This window comes from Panthera uncia (assembly GCF_023721935.1).
Source record: "Panthera uncia isolate 11264 chromosome A1 unlocalized genomic scaffold, Puncia_PCG_1.0 HiC_scaffold_17, whole genome shotgun sequence".
In the NCBI taxonomy this organism is placed as follows: Eukaryota; Metazoa; Chordata; class Mammalia; order Carnivora; family Felidae; genus Panthera; species Panthera uncia.
This window is the reverse complement of record NW_026057577.1, coordinates 61,550,875-61,563,625: the sequence shown is the minus strand read 5'-3', so window position 1 is coordinate 61,563,625 and position 12,751 is coordinate 61,550,875. Positions and strand designations below refer to the sequence as shown.

The window sequence follows — 12,751 nt, the reverse complement described above, 5'->3', positions numbered from 1 at the left end:
TCCCTCTCTCTCTGCATCTCCCTGGCTCGCATTCTGTCTCTCTCTCTCTCTCAAAAATAAACATAAAAACAAAACAAAACACTGTAGGTAGGATGAGTCCAGACTAAGCAGGAAGTCCTTTAAAACCACGAGGAGTTAATACAGACTAGGGGAGAGTGAGAGTGACCATTCCATCCTCCTTTGTAATCCAGAGGCTGAGCTATAAATAGAGATCACTGCAACCAGTTTACAGATCATAATCTTAATCTGAAAGAAAGCAAAATACCTATGAACTCTAGGGCTTTACTATGCAGTTTAGTTTACTTCTTAAACTAAGGCTGTAATACCGTTGCTACCTACCTAGAAACTCTAAAAATTAAGACCTAGAAAAAGTAAACCTTGCTTTTTATTTTTACGGAAAAATATAAAATGTAGTTGTAGGGTGGTATAGACTGTGACATTCAAGATTCAGAATTCTTCTGAGATCTTTTAGCTAACAAACTTTTAAATGTTTTAAAGGGTTTTCATACTATATGGTATCATACACATAAGCATGATATACTTTATTACATTGGAGTACTGTCATCAGTTATTTCCTCAACAATCCTAATGATGGGAGGAAATTTAAAACTTTGGAGAAAAAAAGTAATAAAATAGATTGCCTATGCATAAAACTGTTACCTATCAGTTTCCTGTAAACTACAATATCCCTATTGTACTTCTGGATATATATATATATATATATATATATATATATATATATAATGTATACATATATATACACATATATGTATATATGTATACATATATATATATAGATCTCCAAATAAAATATATACATATATATATATATATATATATGTATAAAAACAGACCTTTTCCTTGAATGAATACTGTGAATCACCAAGTCTCTTGGTCTCACTAAACTTATATTATGCAGGAATAGGGTAAAAAAAAAAGGGAACAACTCATGAGGAAATTTGGTGGTTTCAATAATAATGAAAATACATTTGCATAATAGAAATGACTACCAAGTTAAACATTTAGCCATTTAAATAAATGCCTTTCTGGAAGAGTTAAATGTATTAAATCCCATCAACTGCTTTCCTCTTGTTCTTACTGGAGGGAAAGTGTACATGAAACTGCACTACCTACAATAAATTAGAATATTTACTTGTACAATAAGAATAGGTAATGTATTACCAAGATGGCAGAATAAGTCCAGGAAAAAACTTTCACTGCTCTGGTCCAAATACATAGTAATAATATACAAAATACCAAAAGACAAAGCTATGATTAAATATATATACATATATCCCATGGAATACTAGTATATTTTGTCTCTGTAAAAGAATGACATATAGAATATGCTAAATGATAAGGAAAGTTATTTTTTGTTTAATACATATAATATTTTTCCTCAGATGTATGGAATCTAGTTCTTAATTCCAGATGAAGCATTTTATATCTGAGGTTTTTTTTATCCCTAACCTTAAGTTTCCTGAATAATTCTTACTGAAGCAGAAGGAAAAGAACAGTTAAAATTTAAAATAAAAGTGCTCTTAATTCTTTTTTTCATGCTCTTAATTCTTGACATCAAAACCTGCCAAAAGCAAGTTAAATGCAATAAATAAATAAATAAATAAATAAATAAATAAATAAAAACAGGATTGGATGCCTATAAGTCAAATATGTAGTGAACTAGATTTGAATTAAAGATAATATGCCACGTAAAACATAGAAAAAATGTACAATGAACTAAACGTTTTTTGAAGAGAAGAGAAATTCTGCCAAATTTAAAATAGTACTATTATAGTAAAGCTTTGCTTAAAACAGACTGAACACATAAAGGACCCCATTCTCATATACCCATTATTTAACCACACATTTTCTCTTCAAAAATAATTTCCATCTACTTCAAAGGTTGGTGAGATACTCTGAATAAGGAACAAAATCAAAGACCATTGTACTCAATAAAAATTCTGAACATTTAAGTTGGAAAGAGTACAGATTCCCTTTTTAGTGAACTTTCAATTACATGTGATTATTAAAGAATGACTTCATTTTTTATTGGGTCACTAGTGTAAAACAAGCATGCCCTCCAAATAAAAGGAAATTTAACTCCGATGTGCGAAAGTGAGAGTGTGTTTGAATGTGTGATCCAATTCGAATCTAATTAGAATCAGATCAACCAACTTATTGAATCAATATCATTAAATTTCCATGGCTGCAATTAGATATCTTCCTGTGTCTTTGTCCATTTATTCCGCTTTCTTTCCTGTCATTAAGCAAAGCTCCCACGTTCCAAGCTAAACAAATCCTGTCACTTGTCCATCTGATCCCAGCTTCGCCCATGTACTCAGAGACAGTACTCCAGCAACTGTGGCAACATTTGCCCCCCTTCCTTCCTTAATCCCATAAATATGCAAACATGATGTTATTTCTGTCATCTAAGAAAACAACAACAACAATTCTTGACCCCACGTGCCCCTCCAGCAGCTAGCCAGATCTTTCCTTTTCGTTACAGTGAAACTTGTTACAAGTGTTGCCTAGGCTTGTTGTTTCTTTTCCAATTATCTTGTCTCATTCCTTTTGAATTTCCTCTTCTTGCTATTCCACTGAAAACGTTTTATTAAGATCCCCAATTTGTGTTGCCAAATCCATCAGTCAGTCAGTCAGTCCTTGATCCTCATCTTCTTACCCAGTCTGCACCATTCAACTCAGTTTATCTCTAGCTCCTCCTTGAAATACTTCCTTGACTTGCTCTCCAGGATAACACTCCTACAGTTTGCCTGCTACCTCCAGGCTGCTCCCTCAGCCTTCTCTGCTGGTCTCCTCAACTTACTGACCTCTACACATCCAAGTGTATGTACTAAGGTGGAGTCCTTGGATCACAGCCCTTTTCTGACTTCTCAAACTCCCCTGACAGCTCAGCCAGCTTTAAATATCTCCTTACTTAGCCTTCCCCCAAACTCCAAATTTGTATATCCAACTCCATACTCAGCATCTCAGACTTAATGCTTGTAAAACTCAGTTCCTAACCTTCCTCTTGTAGATTCCCCTAATTCAGTAAGTCAACTGCATGCCTTCAGTATTCAATCTAAAAAACTTACCATGATTAGTGTCTTTCTCTCAGGAGCCATACCCAGTTCATCAACAAATATGCTGCCTCTAGACGTACCTAGAATCTGCCTGTCGTTTATCATCTTCACTGCTACCACTCAGGTCTGAGCCACTCACATCCTTCACTCATTGTTGAACCAGTGTCCCGCTGCTGTATCTTCTTGTAAACTTATCACACTATGTATACTCTATTCTCAGCACAACAGCCAGATTAATCCTGCTAAAAGTGTAAGTAGGATCCCATCACTTGATGTTTGCAACCCTCCAACAATGTCCAATGTAATTCAAAGCAAAACTTGAAGTCCTTACAATAGCCTGTAAGGCCCTACACATGATCTGGCCTCTCTCTACCTCATATCATCATTCTTCCTATCTTCATCTTCCTACTTTATCCATACCTCCCTCCATTCTATTGCTTGAATATATCAATAAAAAGTTAATAAAAACTCCTGCATCAAGACCTTTGTACTACCTGATTTTTTCTGCCTGGCATGCTTACCCCACAGACAAACTTATCACATTCTCACCAAGGCCTTTTCTGGTGCCCTGGCTAAAATCACGACCTTTGTCCTACTTCCATCCTGACATTTTCTATCATCCTTCCCTGGTTTAGTTTTCTCTTCAGCATTTGTAACTATCTACAACAGTTTATACTCAATTTATGCATCTTGTTATTGTCTATTTCCCTGACTAGAATTTATAAACTCCATGAAAGTAGACATTTTTGTGTTTTGCTCTCTACTGCATGGAATAGTTCCTGGTACATAATAGGCACTCAAAAGGTATTTGCTAAATAAATGAATCAAACATTTATTTTGAGAATATGGGGCTTCTGTCAGAAACGTAAGTGTAAGATGTGTTCAGAGGCTCTTGCCTCTAGGAAAGGTTTAAATCTCTAGAAAAATCATCCATGGGTTTAAATCTGAGGGACTGAGTGAGGCTCAGGTACTTTAACTTAAACTGTCATTTTTCCCTTCTCTTCCCCTGTAACCCATCTTCCCCCATTACAATTTCTTTTCTGAATAGCGAGAGAAGACTCAACCTCAAGATAATGTGAAACATTCTACATCCCCCTGCTTACCCACCAATAGCTCTAGCTAGGTGATCTCAAATGTTACAGGCAGCCAGCTTCAAGCTGGAGATAACTAGCATGAACACGTATCTTGCTTATTCCTTATGCACCCTTGTAATAAGGAATAGTATGACTTGGTGAGTGTGTATGTGTGTACGTTTGCTTATTTTGTTGCTAATGAGTTGTTGCATATTATAATAAATATTATTTTCAACATTAAGTACTTGAGGTTTTAGACTAAAAACCCTAAAAGAAGTTTTGTAGAAAAGAGTTTTTACTTTTTGTTTTTTTAATGTTTATTTTTGAAAGAGAGAAAGTGGGGGAGGGGCAGAGACAGACAGGGACAGAGGATCCTAAGCAGGCTCTGCACTGACAGCAGAAAGCCTAATGTGGGGTTCGAACTCTTAGCCCTGAGGTCATGACCTAAGCTGAAGTCAGATGCTTAACTGACTGAGCCACTCAGGTGCCCTGAAAAGATTTTTTTCATAACATTTTTCATTACAGTTTATTATCATTAGAGTAATAAGCCAAGTGAAATATTCCACAAAGGTAATAAATGTATATCTCCTACCTGGAGCTAACACACAGGGATCAGGCAGGTTCTCACTTTCTTCATCAGTACTTTCATCGTAGACTGCATCTCTATCAGCGGTCATTTCAGAACATGTTGTGGCTTCCCTAGAAATAGAGCAAGATAGAATTAGAAAGTAGTGGCTCACCCTTGGTTAGGTATCAAATTCACCAGTAAGTAATTATAAAAAATGTCCCTGAAAAAATACTGTAGTTAAACAAACATATATTGAAACATATGTGATCGAGATGAAAGCACTTTAAAGACTGTTAACTCTCTTAAGAACAAGCTTCTCTTCTACATAAGCTAAATGTGGCTAATGTTCACTGTAATTAACTCCGGAATCAGTTTCTTATCACATCATTCATCTATCAAAATACTATTCCTCCAAATTACCTTCTGTGGATCACACAGTGTTAAGTGTTTTACTGATCTCGAAGCAGTCTGCCTTGCATTTGATTGCCCCAAACTTCTGAGACAGGTACCTTTATTCTTATTATGAAGATACCAAGTAAGACACAGAGTTTAAAGTATTTGCCCAAAGTCATGTACTAATAGATATCAGTTTGAGACCAGCACCTGAACTAGGAACATCTGACATCAAATGTTATATTCTTTATATGATGACATTAGTAAACCTGTGCTTTCTCTCAGCTTCAAGGCAATAGATCCAAGCCTGTATCCACTAAAATAATTAAGTGGATAAATGATAAATAAAACAATAAAACAATAAAAATCAGACTAAAATAATTATAGTTGTCCAAACCTTACCAGCTGTAAATCCCCTGTGACTTTTCCTTAAAAATCAAGTACACATCCACTCTCAGCCACCTGATTCCAAGATTAACTACTGCTTAGACACCAAATGATAAATGTGTATTCAACTCTGCAGTTTTGCAGAAGATAAAAGTTTTTAATTAATATATTTTTAATGATGTCTAAGAATTAAACAAATAATACTTACTTAAACCATGTGACAGTTTGAGGATTTAAGTACAGCTATGACAGTGGGGAGACATGGAGAGATCATGCTGAGAATTCTCCAGCCCACTGATTCCAACAGCCAGAGCATCTCACCGCAGACTAGCAAATGATCTCCTAGGCTACAAAGTTGGCACCTTTCATTAAGTTTGGGAAGAAATTCCATTTAAATTTATGTATCTGTCATCTCAAAACAGACACTCCAAATACCTTTCACGCTCAATGTTCCTTTCTGGTTCTTGACCTTCATTTAACAATTTATGCAAGCTTCTGATCTTTGCTTTCTTCTCATTCAGCACTAGAATAAACCGCTTATAAAGATCAGTCTCCAAAGCTTCCTTAGCACTCACACATTTTTCAAATCTAAAATGTAAATAAACAAATAAATAAATCATGCAGTTTTCTTTAACATTAATATTATTTAACCCAATAGTGAAGATGATTTCAAGAAAACTTTTTAAGGAAAGTATAATTAAAAGTCACTTTTATGGGTTTCCATTGATTTAAAGTTTTATATAGATAATTAAGCAAATAATGAGAATTTATTGCTTATTAATGTTAGTAATTTATGTAGTGAGATAAGGATCAAAATTGGAAAATGATACCAAAAAGCTTTCAAAACATCTAAATGCTTAAATGTTAATAATTTATTCACATCTACGATTTATTTCCAAAAGGATATTTTTTTATGGGAGAAATTTCACACCAGAGTAATTATAGCCTACGTTTTCTATATTTTGCTAGTATTACTATAATATTAACTGTGATAGTGTTTTGTGATTAAATGATTTACCTAATATGTTTTCCCTAAACAGATAATGAATTGCTCCACAGCAAGAACATGACTTGTAGAGCTGTGTCTTCAGTACCAGGTATACTCACTCACATATGCACGTATATAATGAATGCAAATATTTAACGTGAAATTCCTGGAAATGTGAAACACTATGTATCTCCAATTTTAGATACATAAAACATAAAATTTTCTGTCATTTATAATTCTTTCTACACTGTTCAAATAAGTGGACAAAAGACTATACTAATTTTAATCTCCCAGATGTAAGAAAGCTAGTAAGCAGAGACTGCATATGTAAGATTTGTGCATACACACAAACCATGAACACACCTATATTTTAAAGATTCAAATATAAATTATTTCATGTAAAATATTCTTGTAAACGTAGTCTTGCTCTGCCTAGTTTTCTCTTCATTATTTATTTATACTTTTGTTGTTCTATACAGGTATTCTAGTATTTTCATGATATCTGTATTTATGTGTATATATTTCAGATATTTACAATATATAATTTCTTCAGTGAAAACTTAGAAACAAAAATGTCAAAATTTGATACCTTTGATATATATGTCCTTATGCTTTCAACAACCTACCTATCTAGAGATGTAAAGAATTAGGGCCTCTTATGGAATGAAAAGGAACAAAAAGTAGTATAATTTCTGGGAGTAATTATAGCACTCTTACAGTATAGTCATTGCCAAGGCTGTCAACTCCATAAAGGCAGGGTGCAGGTGTGTTTTATTGACTGCTTTATCCTCAGTGCCTAACACAGTGTTTGGCATTCGAGAGATGAGCAGCAGCTATCAGAAAAATGAATAAAGTAAGGGAGTTACTATGGACATCTTATAAGGAAATGGAGAACCAGTGATTCTGAAGTTATTTTTCACTCTTTAACAGCTGTTCACCACTGTAATAGTAACATTTTTGATCTGCTTCAGCTTCTAAAAAACCTGTGGTAAATATTAATACAACAGTACTCCTTTTACCAAGCAAAGCTCTTTGAGAAAGATGTATACCAAAAGGTGTAGGGAAAAAAACAGAGCCAAAGCTGAAGAGGAGCTGGTAATACTGATGGCTTATTTTAAGCAGGGATGTCAATGCATTTTTATTTCATATGCAAAGCATTATATAAACATTCTACATAATTTTCTTGAACTACTTTCTAATGTAACATAACAAAAATTTTAAGAGACGAGTAGAATATATGTACCACTAAAATACTTGAGTATATTATAAAATACTTTAAACAAAGGCAAAGTAAAAATCAATTATAAGAATGTACAATAAAAATCTTGTATATTATATAAAGTTTTAGGAACAGTAATCAATTAGTTATTTACCTGATTTAAATGCATACTTAATCTCCATATAAGTCACTTCAATAATTCTTAATTGAAAGATTCTGTGCACGTAACAATTATCAAGCACATTTCAAAACCTTTATTAAAATTAACATTTAGTATAACATATGGATTTAAATGAAAATATCAAAATAAAATATCATATAATCTGTGTAAAGAATACCATCAATCCTAATGAGTAGTATCACAACTACACTGTCCAAGTTAACATGTCTGTGATGGGAGAGCACACAATAGAATAAATGGCATCCCATGACTTCACTTCGCTTGGTTTTAGAAAACCTTAAGGATTTTCTGGCAACTAAACTTCTGATTATCAAACTGGATGTCACTTCCTAGACAAAACTAGGAAGTGGGTGTTGACGAGGAGAGAGTATTAATGTGAACAGTTTCAGGACATAAATTTACCCTTAATTATTAATTTATCAACAAATTTAGAGAACACTATCCTTCTATTCAATATTCAGTAACTAAGAGGTATATACCATCTGCCCCATCCCATTTTTAATGCCAATTCTCTCTTACAGCATTATGATGTTACTATGCCTTCCATGTTACTTGCCTCCTGTCAACCTTCCACAGAAAGAACTAGACAGGTATTAGAACATGAGGCCATTTAGTGCAGGAGAGACATGGGATTCATTGCTAAGTCAGTGATACTAAAGGAGAACTCACATACAAATAGATTCCAACTAGATCTCTAAGCAAAAGCCAAACCTAATGAAACCAAAGACAATATCAAACAGCAAAGGAGTAATTATGTTTCATCCTTTCAACACTGACTAGGACAACAGAACAATAATGCTAAGGATAATTATTACCCTAGGACTGACATATCTATAAATTTAGTCAAAAAACAGTTATTAAAAAAAATAAAAAAAATAAAGACGTCTGGGGAAAATACTGAATATTCAAAATAAAATATTTCTGCACAGGAAGACAAAGAATCTAAGAAGAACATCAAAACATAACAAAAATAACAGCAAAAACAAGGGAATTTCATGCAAAAACAATATCCAAAATAAAACAGATTAAATGATAACCCAAAATAAAACAGCAGCCACATAAATGTGAACATGTGGTATTCAGAAATAGTGCAGTAACTCTTGTATTTCCAATCAGCTCTGGCCAAATTTATATCTAGGTCAGGGTTGTACAGCAAAAGAAAATGTGAATAGAGTTCAGAGAACAAAGAATACTAAAAAGAACTGGAAAAGAAAGCAGTGGTAAAGAGATTTAATAAGCCTTTAAGTACTGAAGAAGATGGTAAACAGCTGTTCCTCATCCTTTCTGACGACAGAACAAGAGGAAATGGCCTTCAACTATACCATGAAGGACTCAGATTACCAAGAGATGGAAGGAAGAATTTTCTGACTGTGACTGTTCTTAAACATTATAATGGGCTACCAAGGGGAGTTGAAGCTATCTCCTGAGGTGTTTAAAAATCAGACTGAATTCATCTGGATATAATGTGATCCTAGCTTGAAGGCAGAGAGTTAAAGTAAAAGAGCTTTCAAGGTCTCTTCTATTCTAATGATTCCATGAGTGTCAACCCCATTCAATCTGCTGAGAACTGCCTCCAATTATAGGTTTAATAACTGTAACTCAGAATAAAGCTGGAGAGTTTCTAACTTGATGTCTGAATGCAAACAAAAGACCTATTCAATAATATAGAGCTAGAGAGTTGTATTTGAAATTAAATAGGAAAAACAAGTGAACTAATTACAGCTAATAACCCAAGGACTGGCATATAATATTTCTAATGTTTTCTCCTTTATCTAAACTACACAAAATTAAATTGATCCAGTAATGTCACTTGTTCAAAATGGAGCTAAGACTGCAATTAGTAAACAGTTAATAAAAAATAATAGCAAATATATATGTTAAAAGTCTATACATTAAAGCTCATTCTTTTTACTCATACTGTAATTCCTCATTCCTTATTCAAATTTCATTTATTCTCTACTGTCATCCCAAATGGAAATAGCTTTAGAGTTGGTTCTGATTATAATTATACATTTTTAAAGAACAAAATATATGCAAAAAAATCCCCACAAAGTAAAAAAAGAAATTTAATCCACAATTCAAGACATACACTATTAAGATTTAATTTTCTCCCTCTACATATTTTCTATCTAAAGATATACTTTGCAAAAACTGGCACTCTATTCCTCCTTTTGGTCAAAAACTCACATTTCTCTTCTTAACATGTCATTAACATTTTCCATGGTACAAGCACATGTGTATATGACTGCCTTTTGCTCATATTAATATCCTATTGTGTATTAAATTTATTTCAGACCTATCTACCATAGCCTCTAAGGGAATTCTCATCATCTATTTTGTGCTGCTTATCCCCTTAGCTTTCCCATGCATACACAGTCTGAAACAATGATGGGGAAGAAATGATTGGAACATGGTTGGACACTGATATAAGAGTATCAGAGGCCACCCAGAAAACTGAACTGTGTCCAGGCCTAACACAACAGTCCCCACTCTAATGATTCTCTAGTTTCTATGTCTTCAGTTACCTAACTTAGTATGTTCACAACCTATTTCTAATTTCTCTAAAGACTCTTGATCAGTACCACTGCTTTATGAAAGCTGGAGATGTAAGTCCTTTGCTCATTTTCCACTGTACTAAGGCTCTAGAGAGAGAACACTTAAGAAAGTACTGCATGGCCAAAACCATGATATATTTATAGCTCCTTAAAATGGCCACTTTCTCCTCTGATAGAAAATAAAACCATTTGAGAAATTTGGGAAATAGATAAAGCTACTAATCTAATCTAATAATCAAGAGCCTAGAATTCTCTGGAGCAGGCTAACTTTCCTCTGCTTGAGGGGGAGGAGGGCACCCCAATGACACATATCTTCAACCCCTGAGGAAAATATGTGACCCAGTATTTACACAAAAAGAAGAGCCGGAACATAATAAGACTAGTGATGAGAGATATGGTTGTGCTTTTGATCAAATGGGAAACCTTTTGCCACAATAATGCAAAAGCACTTTCTGGGTAGTTCAAAAATAGCAAATCAAGCATCTGTGGGCTACATGTTGTATACACCCCTCCCCCACTGTCTTACAGCACAGGGTGCATTTGTCTCCACTGTCTCATCTTTGTTCCCTGCTGCTTTCCAGTGTATGGCAGTGTGTTGAATACTGATGAGATAATACCTCTTTCAACCTCTGGCAGACATTTTAAAGCAATTTGTTCAAGTACCAAGTACCCAGTCTGCATTTTTGTGAGCAATTTGTGGATCAAATTTCCTATCATCCTGAGGGTATTCTGATTTTTAAATACAATGGCTTATCACAACCATAGTACATCTCCTTTAATTTGATTTATTTTGTATGTAAAATAGAAAAGCATATCCAAACTATAGATATAGACTCCAAAACGTGATTTCTAGCACAGATATATGATAGTGATTCATACTAACATGATTTTAAGGAGATAAGGAAGATCAAAATTAACTTATTTTTCCGTTTGGTTTCTTAATATTTACAATTTTTTTGGTCTCATTTTTATGTAATTGGAAATAAGTATTAATTCAGAGATAAAAGAAAAAAGACACTTTCTTTTTTTTTTTTTTTTTTATTTTTTTTAAATTTTTTTTTTTTTTTTTCTTTTTTTTTTTATTTATTTTTGGGACAGAGAGAGACAGAGCATGAACGGGGGAGGGGCAGAGAGAGAGGGAGACACAGAATCGGAAACAGGCTCCAGGCTCCGAGCCATCAGCCCAGAGCCTGACGCGGGGCTCGAACTCACGGACCGCGAGATCGTGACCTGGCTGAAGTCGGACGCTCAACCGACTGCGCCACCCAGGCGCCCCTGATACTTTCTTAATATAATAACTGAGAGCCAAATATAACCAAGTTTTAGGTGTTAAGTTTACATATCCTGCATTACTCGAATGTGTAGAAACATAATTTCATCTAGTCAACATCCTTTTCACAAACATACACTGACAGTAGTAAACCCTTCACATTTTTCATGTACTCTCACATTTACTTACCAATGTCCCCATAAAACAATCTTAGGGGTTGTCCTGAAAAGACTCTAAGTTAGCAAATTGTTCTTATGTTTTAGAGCTACTGGTTTGAATGAAAGATAAAAAATCATCTACTGGATATAATGGGTGTAATGATAATATTCATTATTATATACATTCCATAAAACTCTTTCAGATGTCACCATGTATATATGTACAGACACATGCATATGATAATGTCTCCGTAGACATACAAATGTTCACAACATACATTTTATTTCCTTCAAACATCTTTTACATAACAGAGTAATAAAAAAATACCTCTGGAGCAGCCTAGATTATGAATGTTATACTTGAAAAAATGCATAGAGAAGAAAAGTGGCTTTTTTCATTGTTTAAAAACTAAGAGGCAAAATCAGGAAAATAATATATTCCAAAGGTCTTATCTTGCATCTTTTTAAAATGTCAGTAGTATGAATTTTCAGTGAGCAAAATAAGTCTCTATCAGGAGCCAAAGTGCACAGCATCTGAAATAGTTACCATTTGTGTAGACATTTCAATAAGAAATCAATTGTGCATACTGACACTTCATGTCTCTTTTATATTCATTATTAATCTTATAATTTGAAATAAATCTCAAATATCAACATCCTAAATTTTGATTAATATTAATGGATTCTGATTCTCACTGCCTGATTACCACTTACTGTTTGTTAGTGTGCTGATGCCACCAAGTAGTAATGACCAGAAAGTGTTAATGTACTACTATAATGTACAGTAATAACCAATAGTTTCATTTGATCATATTAAGTAAAGAGTTTACTTTAAATACAGGCTAGTCTACATATATTATAAGCTTACAAATCATTAAC

At 33.8% G+C, this 12,751-nt stretch overlaps 1 protein-coding gene across 7 annotated transcripts in view; it reads right to left on the bottom strand.

Moving 5' to 3' along the window:
- Nucleotides 1-12,751, bottom strand: part of XRCC4 (X-ray repair cross complementing 4) — a 318,042-nt gene that overhangs the window by 219,887 nt on the left and 85,404 nt on the right. For 6 of the 7 annotated variants that reach the window (XR_007461795.1, XR_007461796.1, XM_049649767.1 and 3 more), the window contains exons 5-6: nt 5,937-6,089; nt 4,746-4,852 (exon numbers count right to left, since the gene is read on the bottom strand). Coding sequence is in view for 5 of the 7 variants with exons in the window: in XM_049649767.1 (XP_049505724.1) it covers nt 4,746-4,852; nt 5,937-6,089 (260 nt within the window). In the remaining 2 variants the exon portion in view is untranslated. The remainder of the gene's footprint in view (nt 1-4,745; nt 4,853-5,936; nt 6,090-12,751) is intronic. The other variant, XM_049649769.1, reaches the window with a different exon arrangement.